The following is a 19,762-nucleotide window of genomic DNA, read 5'->3' as shown; positions in this document are numbered from 1 at the left end:
GGGGAAAGAGAGGAGAACGAGACAGCAGGAAACTCTGTTACTCTTTGACTTTTATACAACAAGCATGTGGTATCTGAGTGAAAAATATTTTCATTTTGAGAACAAAAACCTTGGAGATAGAAAGACTAGGAATGAACAGTATTGATTGCATACCTGTAAACACTGCAAAAGGGCTTTATAAGATGGAGTAGGTGAACGGGAGGTGAAATTCCTTGTAGCCATGGACAACGTGTAGTCCGTCGACCTCGGTAAATAAAACAGAAAACCTGTGTAAATTCTACTGATCACAAATAATGGTCTTTAACAGTCACAGCCTAACGACTCTTGACTTAGCCCAATCTCCAGTCCCCCAAGGAGAACCTAGAGAGGAGAGTAGAAGGCCTTATTCTGCCTCTGAAACCCTCATAAGTCCAGCTCAGATGCCAGGACCGAAAAAGGGTTGAGGCAACCTGCGACGGGCTCAGAGGACACGACTAGTGTATACGTAGCTGTTAGTAACACTTGCTCTCTGCTGCTCCTTACTTCTCTGCGCTCTGTACCTTTTACATTCCTTTCTTGTTCTATTATCATTTTTTTCATTTGTTCATAGACCTGTGACGTCTCTAAATTCTTCCGAGTAGGCAGTCAACACTCTGTTTACACAGCACCTTTTGCTTTGGCCGATCTGGTACGCGTTTTAAAGGCAGGAGGTTTCAGAAAGCGTTGAAAGTCAGTGAACGTCAGGATCTGTGCCCCGATTCACTGTTTGAGGGAGGGAACTGCTCCCCTTAAAATTCTAGTATTTGTCTAAAAAGGAAAATCTTGCATTAAACATTAAAGAGCAAACATTAAAGAGACAAATGAGTGGATTCCTCCTGTCTGGTTTTTCTGACAAGGCTAGTTAATCTTCCCTAACGTTCATTTGATCATTATTGTCCTATCGGTTTTGTAAATCTCTGTAGAATCTGAGTTTTATCACATATTTAAGAAAGGAATTTTTTTTCCACACAGAAATTTCCCTCGGAGGGTCTCTCTCGTGTGGTCAGGAATGTGTTTGACTTCGATTCCTACAACGACGACCTGAGGGAGATTTTGACTAACACTTTACACAAATACGGGATCCCTATCGGAGCAAAGCCGACGAACGTGCAGCTGGCGAAGGAGTAAGGCAAACCCACTGTTGCTGAAATTCTGTTGAGCGTTACTGTTCTGATTCGTAAGAGCTGATAATTCCGAACCTACCATTATACTCTACTGAACTGAGGTGGTGTGGAAATTACTTTCCACCGTTAAGCTTTTCAAGTATACGTTGCTATTTGCTGGCTGGATTTCAGCTGAATAGCACTGCTTAGAGGCCTGCGAATTGAGAATTTCGATTATTTTGACTGTCCCATGAGTAGATGTAATGTAATCAAATAAAGGGAAATATTTGTTTCTTTAACAGCCTCTGTCCTTTTTTTGGAGTTACTGTGACTCTTACTATTTCCTTATCTAGTACAAAACCATTGTACAATCATGAAAACGATATAAAGAGATAACATGCATTTGGTTAAGATGTTCTTAATTATGTCACCGTATATTTTTCTGTTATGATAGTTTTCTAAATTTATCATCATATTAACTTAGGAAATTTTGGGTTACTTATTTTAGTTCGACAGATGAAAAAGGTAGTGAAAATAAGTGGGTTTCTTTCATGTGGGCCAGTTGCCTACCCTTTATTTTGTAATTATAGGCTATGTACTTGACCTTAGCAAAGAATCTCACAAATATGCTGTTGACCAGAAAGATAGTTGACAGACTTTGTTAATAGTTATGTCTGTGCAAATTTATTAGAAAACAGTTTTAAATATGCATAACTTACTAACTTATAATAATGACTCCAGTGCTACCTTTGGCTCTAAATAATAGTCAATTTTCATAAAATTTAAGGGACAGTAATTACTTTTAAATTATAATTTAACTTGAGTCTCATATAGAAGGCACTCTCTAACTTCCTTAGAAAAAAATCATTAAATATAAATTAATGATTAGTCCAGCTACATATATATTGTGTTTCGATGTACATACACATACACATACGTATATATCCTAAGTCTGTACATGATTCTTATTTATTTATTCTTTGAAGTTATAAAAGCTTTTCAGAATAGATGCCAATCAAACTAAATTATTAAAGCTTTAACAGTTTCTTCAAGGATTTCTTAAAGAGAAACAAATATTTCCCTTTTGTGGTAAAAGGCACAAGATAGAGTTATATTAAGAATAGCCAGTAAATTGGTTTATAGTATAATAAGCTAGAAATTTTTTGAGAAGTATAATTTGGTGTCTGTTGCTAATTCATAAACTTTTCTGTAAGATACTATTTTACTGATCGATTAGCACTGTTTATGGGCATTTTGGAACTAGTTTGGTAATTTAATGGGTATAACATATCTTCTATATTAGAAAGTTCAAGAAATTATCTTTACTATGCAAACTTATATTAGTGCTCATGTTTTTTTAACTTCCTTTTTTATAAGCTATGTCTTTATTTTCAATTGGAAATAAGACGGTTTTTATTACCATTAACAAATTTATATTATTAGAGTTCTATCTTCTTGGAAACCAGGTTTGTGATTTTAAAATAGCTTTTTTTTGTCCTGTTGCACAACTTGAAATAAAGATTAAAATACCAAGTTGGTAAGATCAATCAAAAGAAATTTGTTGGCAATTTAAGTGTCTAAGGAAGACAAATAATATGATTCAACTTATTACTATCCTCAGTTCTAAACTGAAAATTTCTTGCCATGGCTTGTTCATTGTTGAATGGCAAGTTAATTCCAACTCTGGTACTTACTTCTGAGTGGAGGCAAAGCCGCACGGAGCCTGGTCATGAGGACGGAAACGACAAGTTGCCCAGCCACTGCAGGTGGCTAGAAATAGACGTAGAGCAGACGTGGAGGATGTGTGATGCTTCCTTTGGGGCGGAGATAGTAGCAGACGACAGTCTGCACGTGTAAAACGTTTTTTTCCTCCTCTGTAAATTGCAATGACTTGGGAAACTCAAAAACAGTAATATCATTTCATTGCCCTTTAGTGAAATCCATAGGTTCTGTATGTCTGTTTCTATCGAATTATCGGCCTCTTACTTTGAGAGGGTAGCATGGTAAAGTGAACAAAGCAATGGCCTGGGAATTCTGCAGTTAGTCATGTATGCAACCTGTATGCCCGCATCAGACTTGGAGAAAAAGATGCTACTGTATTGGTAAAATGACAGCATTTTATTATAGATAGCGTCCCTGTGTAACTTATCTAATGAGGACATTTTTGAGAATGGAAGGGGCACTATTAATAATAACCTGTATAAAAAGCGATGTAAGATAAGACTGTCCCAGTGAGGCCAGAATAGATGGTCGTCTTCCTAAGGTTAATCAGGTTAGCCTTATTAATGCGGTTCCTTCGTATTCTAATGTCCTTTGTATTTTAACATAATCTTAACCTTCTCTCATCCGTAAAAGCGAAAACTAATAAAGAAGAAGGGTTGCTGACGCTCTTTTTTTCCCTGGAGCGGCACACTGCTGATAGTAACCACAGAGACCGCTGAAGCTTGAAAGTCGTCCCCCGCCGTCTTGCGATCTGCTTGGACTTTTCCAGACCTTTTGCTAAGCCCTTCGCTTCGCTAGGCTTCTTGCTGAGCCAGTTGTCCGAGGCTGCTCCTGCCCGCCTCTGCGGAGACCGTGTCAGTGCAGGAGAGCCCCGCTGGCTTTCTGTTCCTGAGGAAGAAGGCCACAGTATTCTTGCTGCTATTAATATCCTTTTGCCCCGAATGAAAAATTCTCGCTCGAACCTGTTCTTTTCTTGCTCTCTAATCCAACCGTAGTGCTGCTTACTGGGCGGGAGCAAACTTACGTTGAGTCCAGAGCAAGATGGTCACAGTCACACTGAAGATGGCGGATGGCAACCTGGTTGGCCACCCACTGCATGTAACTAAAAAGCGGCAGACGTGGCAGAACAGGGAGGTTCTCACGCGGGGCACAGATGCTGTCAGGGCGCTGTCTGGTCGTCTCCCAGGGCACCTGTTTCCTCAGCTTTGGTTCCAATGTGCTCTGGCTGTTTGGTGATGTCCCACTGGTGCTCATTGGCGATAATTCTCCAGAGAGAGATGCCGTCCTTTGCCTTTCGTTCTAAACTTTGCGGTGACGGTACCATCTCATAGGTCTCTGGACGTTTTTAAAAGTCTCAGTGTGATAATAGGAGGTGAATATGACTTAACTCCTTTGCGAAACCCGATACGTTTGGCCGAGTCTTCCTGGTTGCTTCGGCGTGCCATAATGCGGCTCTTCTTCCTCAGCTCCAGTATATTCCCAGATCTTAGTTCTGGGGTCACTGTTGGCCACCTAGACCCTTCCCACTAGCACTTCCTGAGGTTTCTTATTACTCCTTTTTAAGTTTCTAATACATGGAAAAGAAACAATATGTATGCCTGAGATGGCAAACAACCAAATAAGGAGGCACACTGGGAGAAACTTGACACAGAGATAGGAAGAGTTGGGATAAAATCTGAACTCTTAAGAAAATAATCTGAGCTCTTGAGTGTCCAATGTCAATTTCATGAAAAAATACACACACAGTTAGGTCCCAGCACCCAACCAAAGACATATAGATTACCTGCTATAGTAGACATAGATATAAATTTCAAAGCAAAGTTTGCTTGTTTTTCCCTCAAATGAGCTTTTTTTTTTTTTTTCCGGTCTCGTCGTGACTTTTTCTTTATATCCTTAGCTGTCGGACATCTGTTCAGCTAGACGTCAGGCCATTCTCAGTAACGGTTGTTCTTTAGTTTAGCTGTAATTTTGATGTGCTCATGAGGAGGCAAGAACAGCATTTAGCTACTCCGCCATCTTGAATGGCACTGTCAAATGAGCTTTTATTTCTGAAGTTTCTTTTATTTGGGAGTAAACATGCCGCTAGCACATTAATTCTTCCAAATTTAAAAGTGTGTTTCAGAGTAATTTATGAACTCTAACATGCTGGGGAAACATTTGTTTTAAAGGAAGAAAGACATCCTGTACTTCCTACCTCCATTTTTAAGTGACTTATACAATATCTTATCTTAAATTTGTATGCCATGCTCTGTCTGACAGTTAACATAAGAGAATTGTCATTCATAAATTTACAATGGTATATAAATACTCTATCTCTAAATATATTCATCAATAACAATAATGATAATGGTAATATCAACACATAGATAACTGTATGCAAAGCACATTTGTACTCTCTTTACATGAATTTATATAATCTTCACAGAAAACTGTATTATAAATAATAATAATATATATTATTTCGTAGATGAGGAATTTGAGGCACAGAGAGATTACATCACTTCCTTAAAGTTAGAAAGCCAATGGGGCTGAGCTGTAATATACATAATATTATTTCCAATTCTAAGGACATATATGTAGATTGATATGCAGATTGCAGGCAGTTTCTATATCATAGTGATTCTTTGGATACTGAAATTTAGCAATAGTTTACATTTAAAATGGCCTTGGGATTTTAGGTAATCTACTTGAAACACATCATTGACCATGATGTCATATGTGTATAATACACAAATTCTTATTTTTCAGAGTGTTATGATAGATTTTGGGATTTTAGCCATGTCTCATGATGAAAAATAAGTCAAAAGGTAGGTTAACATAGACTTTTGGCACAATACAAAGATCATTTTAAAGATCTCTTCATTCCCAATTAAGCTTTCTTTTCTCTCTCTCTCTCTCTCTCTCTCTCTCTCTCTCTCTCTCACTCACTCACTCACTCACTTTCTCTGGCATAATGAAGAATCAGAAATTAAAACACAATGTAATTCATTTAGAAAAAATTCTAGAAAACTTAATTTGGCTGCCATATATAAGAAGCATACTAGCCGTCATTTCTTCCTGATTTGGAACACAAAAGCAATTTATGTAGTCTTCTCAAAGATTGTTGTCATTTTTAAGTAAGTCAAAATTACAGAGAAATTATCTCTACCCCCTAAAGTTATCTTCATGTGTTTTTCCCTCCCTGTCTTCCCTAGGAGGCACATGTGTCAATAAAACATTTAAATCATCATCTATCTTAACTACAAATTCTTTGTCTTCAGCATTGTTGGTTTCTTTTTTAATGCTGCTTAGTTTGTTCTTAAGCCAGTTTATTTTTTCCCCAAAGCATTTATTGGCTATGTGTCACCAGCAAACTATAGTCTACCAGTCATTTATTCGTGTCAATCGAGTAGAATAAAAGAATTTGAAGAAATTAAAATGTTTTAACATGTACGATTTCTTTATGATGAATGATGTTCCTTAAAAGAAGAATGACGTTCCATTTATTTTTAAAATAAATTAACAAAAGAAAATTAAAACACCTATAAGTCCACCTTCTAGAGATAGCCATTGTTAAATCCTTCTAGATCTTATCCTGTGATTCTGTGTGTTCCTTCATGTACCAAGAAATGGTTTTTGGGGTTTTTCTTTTGAGTTTTTCTTAATAGGAGAGATATGTCCCTTAAAAGGGGTTCTTTTAAAAACACTTCAATCCCAAGCTTCTTTGTCAAAAAAGCAATTTAGCTGTAATGAATTAGATTTGAACATGCATGACGCTCTTACGCAAGCCTACTTTTTTTTTCCATTCTTCTTCTTTCTTGAGATTTTAAGTCTAAGATATTTATTATAAACATAATGAACATATTCATAAAGCATAAAAGGTTTTCTCATAAGGAATAAAAACAATAATATCAACACTTTGTATCTTTATGCATCTTGTTTAAATGTCATTATCCTTTTCAGACATATAAAAATGCTGTTGCACATCTAAAAATGACCATTATGTGAGACTTTAAAAGTGTCGCAGAGCTGGTGAAGAAGCTCTGGTGGAGTCTTCTGATTATTCCTCAGCTGTCCTGTTGACATTCGTATTCTCTCTCTGTTTTAAGCGCTTTTGAATTTCAGTTTTCAGGCAAAATAAAGTAACTTCGAATCAACAAGATCTAGGACAATATGAGCCAATATTTTTACTCAATTTTTAATAGATTCACATTTTAAACAATTTAAAAACCTAGTAGTCGCTGCCGATAGTAACCGCCTTTGAGAGGCCCTAGAAAGGGAAAGGAGGGCTTGCTGTCCACTCGATTTTAATATTCTAACCCATGTGTTATTACCTTTGTTTTATTTTTCAAGTGTCCTCTGACTCTCTGGGCACTGGAATTTCTTCATTTTGTTTTCATATTTAAATAAAATTTAAAAATGTAAGTAAAGGGTTCCTCTGAAATTACGATTTTGTGAGCCCCTTGCCTCCAGCACAGCCAAGTGGACACCACACCGCAGTGCCCGTTCCGAGGGAAGAACGCAGGCACCGTTACCTTGCCAATGAGAAGTCAGGCGGACCAGGCATTTCTATGGCACATCAGCCCCATGCAGGCTCGTGCGCTGGTAGACGGATCAGGGAAGGGTAGACAGCACATTTTTAAAGCAGCAAAATTAAAAACAGTTAATATTTGTCAAGTGTTTACTAAGTTCCTTAAGCACTTTACAAGTGTTAATTCACTTCATCTATACTACAATTCCGTTCTTTCTATTACGCAAGTATTTTTTTCCTGTTTTATTAGCTATTAGGTATGCATGTATGTGGGTGGGTGTGTGTGTGTGTGTGTGTGTGTGTTTCTGTTTTACAGATGAAGAAATGAGCCTCAGGAGACTTTAAATAAATTAGATAACTGATAAATGACAGGATGGGGAAATTCAACTACTGGATTGCAAGATTTTAAAGATAATGGCAACTTTAGAGTTGCTTTTTAACTTTTATTTCTTACCGTTTTGGGACACATGTGTTATGTGCTGTTGGGTCGACTCCGACTCCTGGCCTGGTGACCCTGTGAGTGAGTGGTGTCCAGTGTCCCGTCCTCGCCCTGCTCAGCTCCCGTCGCCTCGTGCCTATGGATTTTTTTTATTGAGTCAATCTATCTTATATTTCGTCTTCCCCTCTTCCCACTGCCTTCTGGTTTTCCCAGCGTTCTTGTCTTTTCCAAAGAACGCTGTATCATGCAGGATATACGTATAACTTTTACATAAGTGGCTAGGCTCACTGTTTCCTTTACATGAATGCCATTTGTCATTGCTTCCAGAAGTACATAAGAGCATCCTTTTTATAAGACGCAAATTCTCTTAAGTTTTTTCTCTTGCAATACTGATTTATTTGCTTTTTGAAAAATCAAATTCGGTGACGTTGACAAATTCTTCAAAATGAATAGAACAGTTTTCTTTCTTAAGCTTATTCTGCATAGAGTCTTTTACTTAGCACTGCCATCCTTAAAATCATTCTCATTAATACAGTTTTAGCAGAGAAGTAATAAATCACTGTGCACCTGTGAGTTCTTCTAAGTCATTACAACCTACAGAGAGTTGGCCTCCAACTTGGGGCCAAGGGCTCCTGTGTTCAAAGATGAAATGGATTAGCTGAGGGAGAAGAAGGGTGTCCATTCCACGGACTGGGTTCAGACAGATCTGGACAAAGCGCGTCGGGGAGTTTGAATGCTCAGGGCATTCAAACTTGGAACACTGCATCAAATAGTCTAACGTTCTTCCAACTCCTAGATTCTGTGATTCACTGTCTCTTATTCAATTGAAAAGCTGAGTCAGTAGTCATTCTTCTCCCGTATATTGGTAAGCATTCATTACTTTGTCAGCCAGTCTCACAAGTGTATGTTAACAGAATTCTCAGAGAAGGTCGCCGAGATTGTTTTCCTGTCGATGTTGCAGTGCGTGTCACACAATCGTGTTTCGTGTTGATCTTTCTCTGTAGAATAGTGTCATGTGTGCGTATTTGCAGAGAACAGTTTCATCTACACTGAACGCATCTTTGAAAGAGCATCTGTCTAGAATTGGTTTTCTATGCGAAAGAATTATCCCGTGTAATTGGAACATCAATGGCAGCTGCTTCCTCTCTGCCCAAGACGAACTCTGGGGTCTTCAGAGTACCAGAGACATCAAAAACAATGCCCCCGACCAGAGCCTCATTTGGAGTAATTTCATTAGGTTTATCTTTGAAAAGAGGAATGATGTTCAGTTTACTATTGCTTGCATTTTCCAAGCTATTGTTTGCTATCACTTTCTTTTGTAGTCTTACTTTTTACAAATATGTCCGCATGTTTATCTTGGAGTTCGAAGGTATGCAGTTTCACTCTGTGTGGTGACCTACTTTTACTTCATAAAAGAGCTCCTAGTTTTCAAAAATAAGATTTATATTATGACATCTCAAAACTATTATAAACAGAAGGGTGGCATTGGGTTTTGTAATTTCATAGTCTTTGCCCCTTATTCTTTTGGTATATTATGAAGTAGCTTCATAGCTATTTCATTTACTCTCAGTTCCTTTAATGGGGTTACAGAAAAATATACCAATATGCATAGAAAATGTCAAGATCTATGAATCTTAAGCAGTCTCACAGAATTAACCTTGATCCCTTAAACATCTGTGATATTTTATAAAAGCCTGTCAGCTGTCTGGATGCAAATCTCCGATCCCCACCAATAGATAGCTAACTCATCCAAATACACCTGCGCAGTAGACTGCATCATTTGTCGAGAGTCACGTGGCGAGGATGCAATGGGGTAGACCCGCCGTGGTGTTTTGCAACTTGCCATTGAGATGAGGAACAAACAGGTAAAGATGTTGGCAGTTCTGGTATAACCAGCAGTCACTCATCTAACAAACATGATTGAGCCCTTCTGTGGTAAGCACGAGGTAGGGAGTCAGAAATATAAAGGCAAAGAGGGCTCAGCACCTACCCTCAAGGGGGTCACAGTTGATTGGGGAAGCACTCGGATGAAGAATGACTTGTGTTATGTTTGAACAACACAACAGAGAGCAAAGATACAGGATGGGTGCTGCCTTCTGCCCTGGGGGAGCGTCAGGGAGCATAACCAAGCTGAACCTTTGGAAGAGGAATCCAGGGAATCGTAGGAACATTTTAAGCCAGAGAGGAGCATGGTCAGATTCATACTTTAGAAAGACCCCTTTCTGTTTTCTAAAGATGATACGCTGAAAGGCAGCGAAACCGAAGGCAGGAGGACCTGTTGGCGCAGCCGCAGTGATCCAGGCGGTGAGCGGGGGCCCCCGTCGGAGCAGTAGGAACGAAAAAGAGGGACGAGAGTGAGGTCTAGTGGCAGGATCGATGGATTCTGGACGCCAGAGATTCAAATGAGTGAGATTTAAGCCGTGCTCTCGGTGAATTAACGATCTAGTTGGCACAGCCTGTAAACGCTCAACCTCGTTACATTAATGCTGTATTCAAAGCTACACGTACAGTAAGGTTATCTCATCCTCTGCGTCCTTCTTGTAGGAAATACAGAGGTTTTCACTTTTGGTTTTTTCAGGGGAAATTTCCAACTGGAAGAATTTTAATCCCAGTCATTTTTGATGTGGGTAATTAGAAAAGGAAAGAACTTAAGATTGAAAAATACTTAGATGTGGCTGGTAAAGCAGATGGCAGCAAAAGAGAAATTTTTGCAGTGAAACTTAAAGATGAGGGAAAGCAAACGCAGGCCCCAGGACTGTAGTCTGGCAGCTTCTGTGGGCAGGCGGAGACGTGTGGGGCAAGCCACCAACATCTGCTCTGGCAGGACTGACGCCCGCCGGCAGCTCTAAGGCCATGATGTCATTCTGGGTACCGGGGAGCGGTATTCCCGATTTTTGAGAAGTGTCGGCCAAGAGTAGCAAGTGTCCGCAGATCATTTCTATCTCGTGCGTCCAAAGTACTCTTCACTTCTGTGACCTCAGCAGGACCTAGGTGGCAGAGGTGCACAAGTCTGAGTTATAAAGCGAAAGCATAATGTGTGAATGCAGAGCCGGGCACAGAAAGGAAACCCTCATACACATCTTCATTCTGCGCATGTCATTTACAGCAAAATTAATTTTTCACCGGCCACGTGTGAGACTGTAGGGAGAGGGAGGTCAGAAGTGTCCAGTGACAAAGGAGCACAGTAGTATCCATTATTTCAAGTTTAAAGTGTTTAAAGGGGCTTTTCTATTTTCTCTATTTAGTCTACTGAGTTTTAAATTTCACTTTAAATAAAAATATTGATGAGGAATTTCATAGATTCATTTATAACTTTACTCTCTAAAACTGTTATTCTCTATCGGGTCTTAAATTTAAGAAAACCGTAAATTCTATAGAACTCTATCCTAAGAGAGCAAATTTTCATGGAAACGCAGAAGAGCAAGAGATTCATTCTGCCCAGAAAGAAATATGGGTGAGGGATGCAAGGGGAAGTGACATTTGAATTGGGCCTTAAGAATGAGAAGGGTTTCATCAAAGGGGCAGTAGCAGAAAGGAATTCTAGGCAGAGGGAATGGCCTTGTGGAAGTGTGTAGCATGTAACAGCGTGTAGCATGCTACACGTAGCATGTAACAGCAAGTAGCATTAGATCGAAGAGGCTAAGTCATAAATTGTCGGGTGTGCAAGAGGAATGGGTAAGAGCCGCAGGTGGAAATACCTGTGCAGGTTATTCTATGCAGCCCCCAGTAAACTCAGTTGGACGGTCCAGCTTGATTTGTACCAGAAGTTAGATTTAAAACATTAGGAATGAGTGAGGCCTGATAAAATAGAGTTGCTCGTTTTCTTCTCAAAGTTGGTAGTAATTGCTGAATTTTTCAGAGTCGGGGAAACCACCCCGAAGAGTTCCATTATTCCCATGAAAATTAGTAGTTCTTGTGGTAAGGAAATGTTTTGGGAATTGTTGATAATAGGTCTGTCAACAACTTTCAATTACATAATGCCCCTAGAAAGATCCAAATCTTTTTCATGTGTTTCTTTCATACTCCAGAAATAGTACTGGCAAACGTTCAGAGAAGGCAGAAATTTGCCAGAACATGCTCTTTAAAACCCCAGCTCACCTCTTTATGGAAACAATCTTAAACAAACCTCCTGCGTGTCATTCAGACTTTATTACTTGACTTCAGTGTCCATATGCATCGTGTTAAGAATTGTATGCATGTTTAGGCGGGGAAAAAAAACATTATTTTTTTCCGTTCTGAAGCTGGCTCAAGTGCTGTAATTTGCCCTGACTCATAATTTTGATATTCACCTTTCTTTTAGTTAAAACTTTTACTTCCAGATCTTTGTGAATACTTCCAAAAGTGATTAAGAAACATCACAACACATGAATTGAAATACTTCATTGTTTTAAAAAAACATATTAAATTCATGAATGACATTGAAGATAAAAAGTAGTGCTATTTATAGGCCTTAAATTTATCCTCCTCCCCCTTAAAATTAAATCCAGACATCATTCCTGCTAGGACTCTAAAAAAACAAGTGACAGAATCTTAAAACTATGGAAAATGCCATTGTTTCCATCAAATCACGTATTATAACTTCATTCTGGTCAGAGCTGGATGACATATTTTAATAATGGAACATAGGAACTTTTGCTAACTGGTTATTAGTTTAGAGTTGCCCCAAATTAATGCTGATTATGCTTCAAATTCAAAACTTGCTCATGCGTCTAGTTTTAATACTCCCCTTTTCCCCGCCTACAGACTTATTGAAGGGGAGAGAGTTGGTAACCGTCAGATTTTTCCACGGCTTATCGGGAGGGCTTAGTGGTGGAAAATAAATGAGGGGCTTTGGTTTATTTTAGCCGGCCAGCTGGGAGTACACAGGGAGTGCCTAGAAACAGTACTTCATGTCACCAAGGAGCTGGATGGAGTCCGTTTGACACTGCATTCTGCGTATATGCCTTCCAGTCATAGCTGTGACTGCCCATCCATACATAGTATCTGGTTATGTGGCACTGAAAAAACAGATTCTAAACTGGGGACCTGGAGGTGCTTCCGGTCCTCTGCCAACCAGCTAGCGCTGTTTTCAGATAGAACGAGGAAGCCTGTACTTGCCATGACTATTATTTAGAATGAGTTGGCAAGTTCAAACCAGATTTCATGACTATCCCTGGAACTGTCCGTAAAAACTAGATGTGGGGTAAAGTTACTTTTTTCTCAAATGGATGAAGGGTTTTGGGGGGGGGTTTAGCATCTGTATGATATTTTTATGATTTTTAAAAGATACGTTAGATTCATTTTTTTAGGCTACATATCTACCTATCAACCGAGAATCGTTTTTTATTAAGCGATTCTCCATCCATTAAGAAACATTAAGAAATACAGTTAAATTTCAAGCTGTGTAACTGTTTCTGTCGTCTTCAAAGAATCGGGTGTATTTAGAGCTGCTTTTTATAAACTTTAGTAAAGTTTTATACCCGTCCCTCAGGGCACCAATTCCATTGGTAGATGCAGAGATTTTCATTCTGATTATTTTATTTTCACTCCAGAGCACCAAGGTAATGAATACAAGACTCTTGACTCGACTACTGACACCCCGCCCCGCCCCACTCACTTCAGTGATCAGCAGAGACCCCCCCCAAGCTGTAAGGAACTTTGCAGATTTTCCTGTTGATTTCACAAAGGAAGCTATTCATACGCAGAGGAATTAGCCGACTTTCCCCTCCTAAGTCCGCATAGCTACTTAATAAAAGAACCGGAATTAGAACCCAGGTCTCCTGCATTCTATTATGTCTTCTCTGCTAGAGGGAAACTAGGTGTGTCTCCTTCCTTAATTTTTTCCCTTTGCTATTTGAGACCTAATCCTCCTTCGCGGAGCTGCTGAAAGCAAGTGGAGAATGCAGCACATTCCCTAAACAAGGAGAGAGAGATCCTAGTCTATGAGGTGTTTTGAAGATTTACCCTTTTGACGCAGAAGCGTGTCTTTACTTCGTGTAAAAGAGAGAACACAATAGTAAATGCCCTGACTCGGTGCCCTCCCGCCTCATGTTCAGTCAAAACGTGGAAGTAAGTGGGTGACCAATCAGAGTAATTGTACTGAAGTGGGTGACCAATCAGAGTAATTGTACTGAAGTGGGTGACCAATCAGAGTAATTGTCCATGTACTGAAATGTATTTTAGTTGACAGATCCAAAAGTACCTGCTTCCTTTTGAGAGATTTATATCAAATGACTGAAAAGAACTTTAATATAATTTTTTAAATTTCTTTCCTTTCTCGTTAAACATTAATATTTCAAAAGGCCAAAAAACACATTCTACGAGAATGCTTGATTCTGTTATTTTATGCAAAAAAAAAAAAAAGTGAGAGCCTTACATGGTTTTATTAAGCAAATGGAAATATTGTGTAAGACTACTCTTGCTGAAAATAAAATGATTTCTAAATATAAATATGTGCTCTTTTAATAATCAGACTCATTCTCAGCATGCATTTCAATTTATAGCCACATGTTCACTATTTTCAAAGAACTCTGAATCATTTTTTTGCCTTAATTTATCATGGAGTAAGAACTTTATAATAAATTAAATGTCAAATGGCTCCTTTTTTGAAGATTCATAGAAAAGATAGTGCGATTAAAAAGTGAAGCCTTTCTTGGTTTTATACTTAGCTTCGCCACACACGTTTTGGCAAGTCACTGTATTTAAAAGTCATTTTAAATAAAATGAATCTATACACAGAATAATTCCATTAGAAATCAGGAAAGGAGCTCCCTTGGTGGGTATAAATGACAAAGTGGTCTTGAGGGGGTTTCTGGGTGCGGATGATGCTGTTTCTTTAGGTTCTGCTTTGGGGTCCTGGTGTGTTTAGGACTCAGTGGCCCATTTGTGTGAACATTTCTGTATATATATTGCATTTCGATTCGAAGTGAAAAAATTAAGGTGCTGAAATAGTCTATGAAATTCGCCTCCTACAACTTACAAACGTGCGGCTGGTACTGCCATGTACTCTTCGTTATTGGAATCCAAATGTAAAAGAATATTATGAGAAAATCGTTGGATTGCACCATTTTTTCCCCTAAGTCTTTCCTATACTCTACTAGGAATTTAGATGTTAAATTACTAAGCATTTTACCAACTTAAGGAAAAAAAAAACGTAAACCTTAATGATAGTTGTCATTGAGGTAAAAACGGAATAGGACTTTACCTTCTGTGTTTCAGAAATGTGGAGCCCTTTCTTCTTAAAGTACATTCTAAGATGGCTTTATAGACTGTCTTTTAATAAAGTGAAAAAAGCTTCAGAGTAAAGCATTCTTCAAATTTATTTGTATGGTCGATAAAAGATGGCTCTTTATGTTTTTCCTGTGACTCGCCAACAAGAAGTGTTTACCTTTCGCCTCATCCTCAACAGGTTGCCCCTGCCAGAGCAGACATTCATGGGCCACTGGACAATCGGTCAGTCAAGAAATGGAACGCAAAAGCTGCTGTGTCCAGCAGAAACTCATCATATAGACATAAAGGTGGATCTTATTACTTCTTCATTAAAATATTGAACGTTACAGATTTTTCCATTTTCACTGGCGAAAATCCATTCCATCCCAGAAATGACTTGTTCTGATGTTGTCTTAGAATAGATTTAGCTTCTGCTCTCACTCTCAAGGCAGTCTGCCCTCTGAGGAACTCGATGTAGGTAATTGCTAATCACCAGTAGAATTACTAAGAACTAACGTGTATTTCAGGAGAATCAGTTATCTTGTGTGTTATCCTAGGACAGTTACTCCATGATATTTGTCTTCATTTAAAAAGGCAAAGGAAAGGAATATCCATCACTAGTTGCAACTACTCGACTCTGCCATGGTGGCACCAAAGCAGCCTTAGACGATACAGTAACAAACGAGTGTGTCTGTTTGCCAGTAAAATGTTATTTCAGAAGCAGGCAGCGAGCCGGAGCTGACTGGTGGCCCATAGTTCTTCGGTGCCGGCAGGAGAGTATGGAATCTGACCGCACATGTCAGTCAGAGGCTCCCTGGTGACGGTAGCTGCGGGAAGATGGCCACTACCCCTCTCTGCCTTCCGGATCTCATGCAAGTGCATTTGATTGGCAGAACCTAAAGAACATCCAGAACCCCTGCTCGAGGGAGCATGAGAAACGTAGTTGTTAGTCTTCCAGCTCCTGAGATGCACATTAGGCAGAAAAGGACCATGGGGGCCACAATCGTCAATATCTAACCCAAACGTTTTTGATTAATTAAGGACTATAAAGCATATAAGTTATTGAAATGTTAAATGCCTCTACATAGTCTTTCCAGGGTGTCATATCTAAGCACTCAGCACTAATATCAGTAACATTATTAAATTACTTCCTCTGCCTATGTTTCTAGTGAATAATTTTTACCTTATGCGAAACATTCTACCTTTGACAATTAACAATAGTGGTAATCTACTACTAGTAGTTGTTTTTAATTTCAGTTTGTCATTTTTTTACATTATCTTTCCAAGAACTAGGTTTAGCCATTACATTCTATATAATGATACAATAATCATTCTTTACTACGGCCCTGATTCATTAATTTACAAATTTTTCTCCTGGTTTGGACAGCTCTGGGTCCCAATACTTGGGAATTCAAAAGTTGCTCTTAGCTGAGGAAGAAATGAAGCAATAAGAAATCCTATGAGATTTTGCATCTGGTATATTTTATGAGTAAAAAGAACATTAAGTGAGAAATTAAATAAGATAGCGCATATGGAAGCATTTATAAATGCTAGTAGATGGTATTATTGTTATAAGACCACTCTAGTCAATAAAAAGAAAAGAGATACTTCGAGATATTGAATATTTGAATTTAAATTCTATATTTTGGAAGCTCTTTAGCTTTTCTACATTTTGGTAAGTACCCAAATTTCTTAACTTGGATAACTACTTTATTATAGGGTCCAGCACTTATGAACATACAGGAGTATCCAATAGAAAGACATGAAGGGAGATCTCAAACCTTTACTGAAGAATGTGCCTCCTGGAGATTGCCACTGGATGAAATCAACATAATCTGTGACATCGCTACATCACATGGTATGTCAGTTTATCCTTTTGATTTTTCTTTCCTAAACTGACTTTTTTTTTTTTTTTAATTGGGATTAAAATAATCTCTAGACATCAGAAATCTATGACAGACTCGATAATTGTGTCATTCTTGGAGTGGATAGCAATTATATGTAATTTAGAACTAACTTCCTGTAACGATCTAACAAAACAGTGTTGCGGAACCCACATAAGCACCGCCAAGTTTGTATGCCCATGTCTGTTTCTCATTGCGATTGTAGCACAAAGTTAAACACACTCAAGCATGTGCTAAAAATAGAAGCGGAAAAGAAAAAAGAGAATCCTTGGGTATTTTGGCTGGGATTCCTGCTGGGCGATTGCATGAACCATGAAAGCGGGGCTACAGTGATTTGCAGTCATTAAACTTCTCGTCGTAAAGAATGACAAGGAAAGGATGTGAACTTTTGGCATCCGTATTTCTAGACCGTTGCCCTTACCTACTGATTCATGCAGTGTGCCCTGGTACCTTCTGGCAGAAGTTTCTCAATTAGTGGCAATTACTAAGGTAATATAAACAGAGGTGAAGGCACAGGAAGATAGAGAGTCTCTAACTGGACTAAGCTGGGGATCGTGTAGGCAAAAATTCAGAAGCAAGTTTTGTTCCTATGAGTCCTATAGATATAGCTTATCCCTAAAATCATCTGTGTCAAATAAAAATATGTGCTTTAAAAATATACGGTTCTTTGTACCAGATGGGTGCCCTTAAGATATTTTACACTCACAAGTAGAGAGTATGTATGGATTTTATGGATATAGTTTGAACTTTGGCCCTTGTTTCACATTTAGGCACTGGAAATAAGTGTGCTGCGACCATGGCCTGTGGCAGGTGTCACTAATCAGACGCAGGGCTCCTCACCCCACAGCCCTGGGCACGGCAGTCCAGGTACTGCCAGTCACTCAGCTCTGGCCCCTGAAGGGGAAGCTCTGTCGCTGCCCCTCATGTCGTTTGACCCTCTTCAGTACCGTTCATACTTGCAAACTAGGTTTTTTGTTATTTGTTTCTTTGTTTTTTACCTATTCTGTATTTGTAAGAGAAAAAGAGCATTTTCTTGGATTAGAATGAGATATACATAGACACACAGAGATAGATAGATGATTGATAGGATGGATGGATGGATAGATAGATAGATAGATAGATAGATAGATAGATAGATAGATAGATAGATACACACACACATATACAGAGGGAGACAGAGAGAGCCAAAGACCAAACAGCGCTTAATTTCTGCAATAAGAGAGAACAATTAATAAGTTTATTAAGTACATTTCTGTTAATACTTTTACTATATTCCCTGGTGCCCTGTATTATGCACAAAGGTGCTCAATAAATGGTAAATTGGACTGATTTGTGCTGATAGGAGAAGCATTAAAAAGATTCTTAAATGATAAATTATGTGATTCTGTCTGATATTTGGAACTATAACACACATACACACAGTCTTCTAAACACCAGCTTCTTCTGCCCTTCCATTGACTTGTGTTTCTTATCAGCGTTAGCTTATTTATTTACGTTTCCTATACCTTTACATGTAATATTTGGTCTTTATTTGTAGACTTGGCATGCGTACGCACACGCGCGCACACACACACACACACACACACACACACACACTATATGTACACACACACGTATGTTCCATATTTTCCAGGATAGTCACAGATATCAATATCTCATTATCATATCTTGTGTCTTAATTTGGGGTTCAGAAAATATGATCACTGTCCACATAGATACCTGGATGAGGAGCGATGCTGATGGCATTTGTTGTACAGAAGCAGCTAATACCTTGCCTTAAAGTGCTCACAGATATCAATTATGGAAAACACGGCCCAGAGCCTGACTGTTCAAAGGGAGGCTGTCAAAGCGACCGCACCGGCATTATGTGGGAGCTGGTTGGACAGGCCGAATCTGAAACCCCACCCAGACCAGCTGAATCAGAATCTACCTTTTCATTAGATACTTAGTGATTCACGTGCACTTGAAAGTTGACGAAGCAGTGAGACAATTCAGAAAATGGACCTAGTCAAGTCTTCAGTTGGACAAAACAGATCGAATTTTTTTATTGAGGTATAATTGACATATAACATATGACGTTCGGGTGTACAACATAATGAGTCCATATTTGTGTATATTATGAAGTGATCACCGCGATAAATCTAGTTAACATTTGTGACCGTACATAGTTACAAATGGGTGTATTTGTGTGTATGATGAGAAGAAACAGAGATTTTATAATAAGAAATACTCAAAAGATAAAAGTTTGGAAACTAAGATCCATGAACTAAGAATTAAAAATAGAATTATTTATAACAAGAAAGCTTAAAGATCTAGTAACTTTCCAGAAAACAGGAGATTAGCAGATGGAAGTTGTTGACCAGCTTTTGTCCATCTGAACCAGCAACGAAACAAGAGAAAACAGACCTTTATTAAAGTACAAAGTGAGGTTTCACACAAGGAAGAACTTCCTGTGCCGAGAAGTGTTAAATAGATAATGGTGTCCCTATGAGATGTCGTGGAATTTTGGGGGAAAAATAGCTGTGGCCCCATCTGCGTTTGGAGCAGGAACTCAGTTGTTTGTCATGGTCGTTTTCAGCCTAATCGATCCATCTACACATCGGCTGCCGAGTTCCAACTGTGCGACTCAGTTTTCAGTGGATCTCTTGACCAGTCAGAAAATCTGTTGCAGATGACAAAATGAACTCCTTTCTGTCATTTCAGAAAATGAAGAAAATACCCTCTACATAGCTACGTGCAATCCTGTTTCCTTACACTTTATGGACACGGCTGGGAAAAGTGGCTACGTCGTGGACCTTTCTGACATCTTACCAAGAACGGCCAGAGGAGTTTGGCACCCATTTTTGACAGTGGCACCCCTGGGAAGTCCCCTCAAGGG

At 38.8% G+C, this 19,762-nt stretch overlaps 1 protein-coding gene across 1 annotated transcript in view; it reads left to right on the top strand.

Annotated features, from left to right (window-relative positions):
• Positions 1-19,762, top strand: part of VWA8 (von Willebrand factor A domain containing 8) — a 281,798-nt gene that overhangs the window by 142,905 nt on the left and 119,131 nt on the right. Inside the window, exons 26-28 of the mRNA XM_023536356.1 lie at positions 991-1,142; positions 15,180-15,288; positions 16,700-16,838. Coding sequence (XP_023392124.1) covers positions 991-1,142; positions 15,180-15,288; positions 16,700-16,838 — 400 coding nt within the window. The remainder of the gene's footprint in view (positions 1-990; positions 1,143-15,179; positions 15,289-16,699; positions 16,839-19,762) is intronic.

The sequence above is a fragment of the Pteropus vampyrus genome, unplaced genomic scaffold (assembly GCF_000151845.1).
Source record: "Pteropus vampyrus isolate Shadow unplaced genomic scaffold, Pvam_2.0 Scaffold154, whole genome shotgun sequence".
Classification (NCBI taxonomy): domain Eukaryota; kingdom Metazoa; phylum Chordata; class Mammalia; order Chiroptera; family Pteropodidae; genus Pteropus; species Pteropus vampyrus.
Note: the sequence above shows the minus strand (reverse complement) of the source record. Positions and strands in the feature narration are given on the sequence as shown.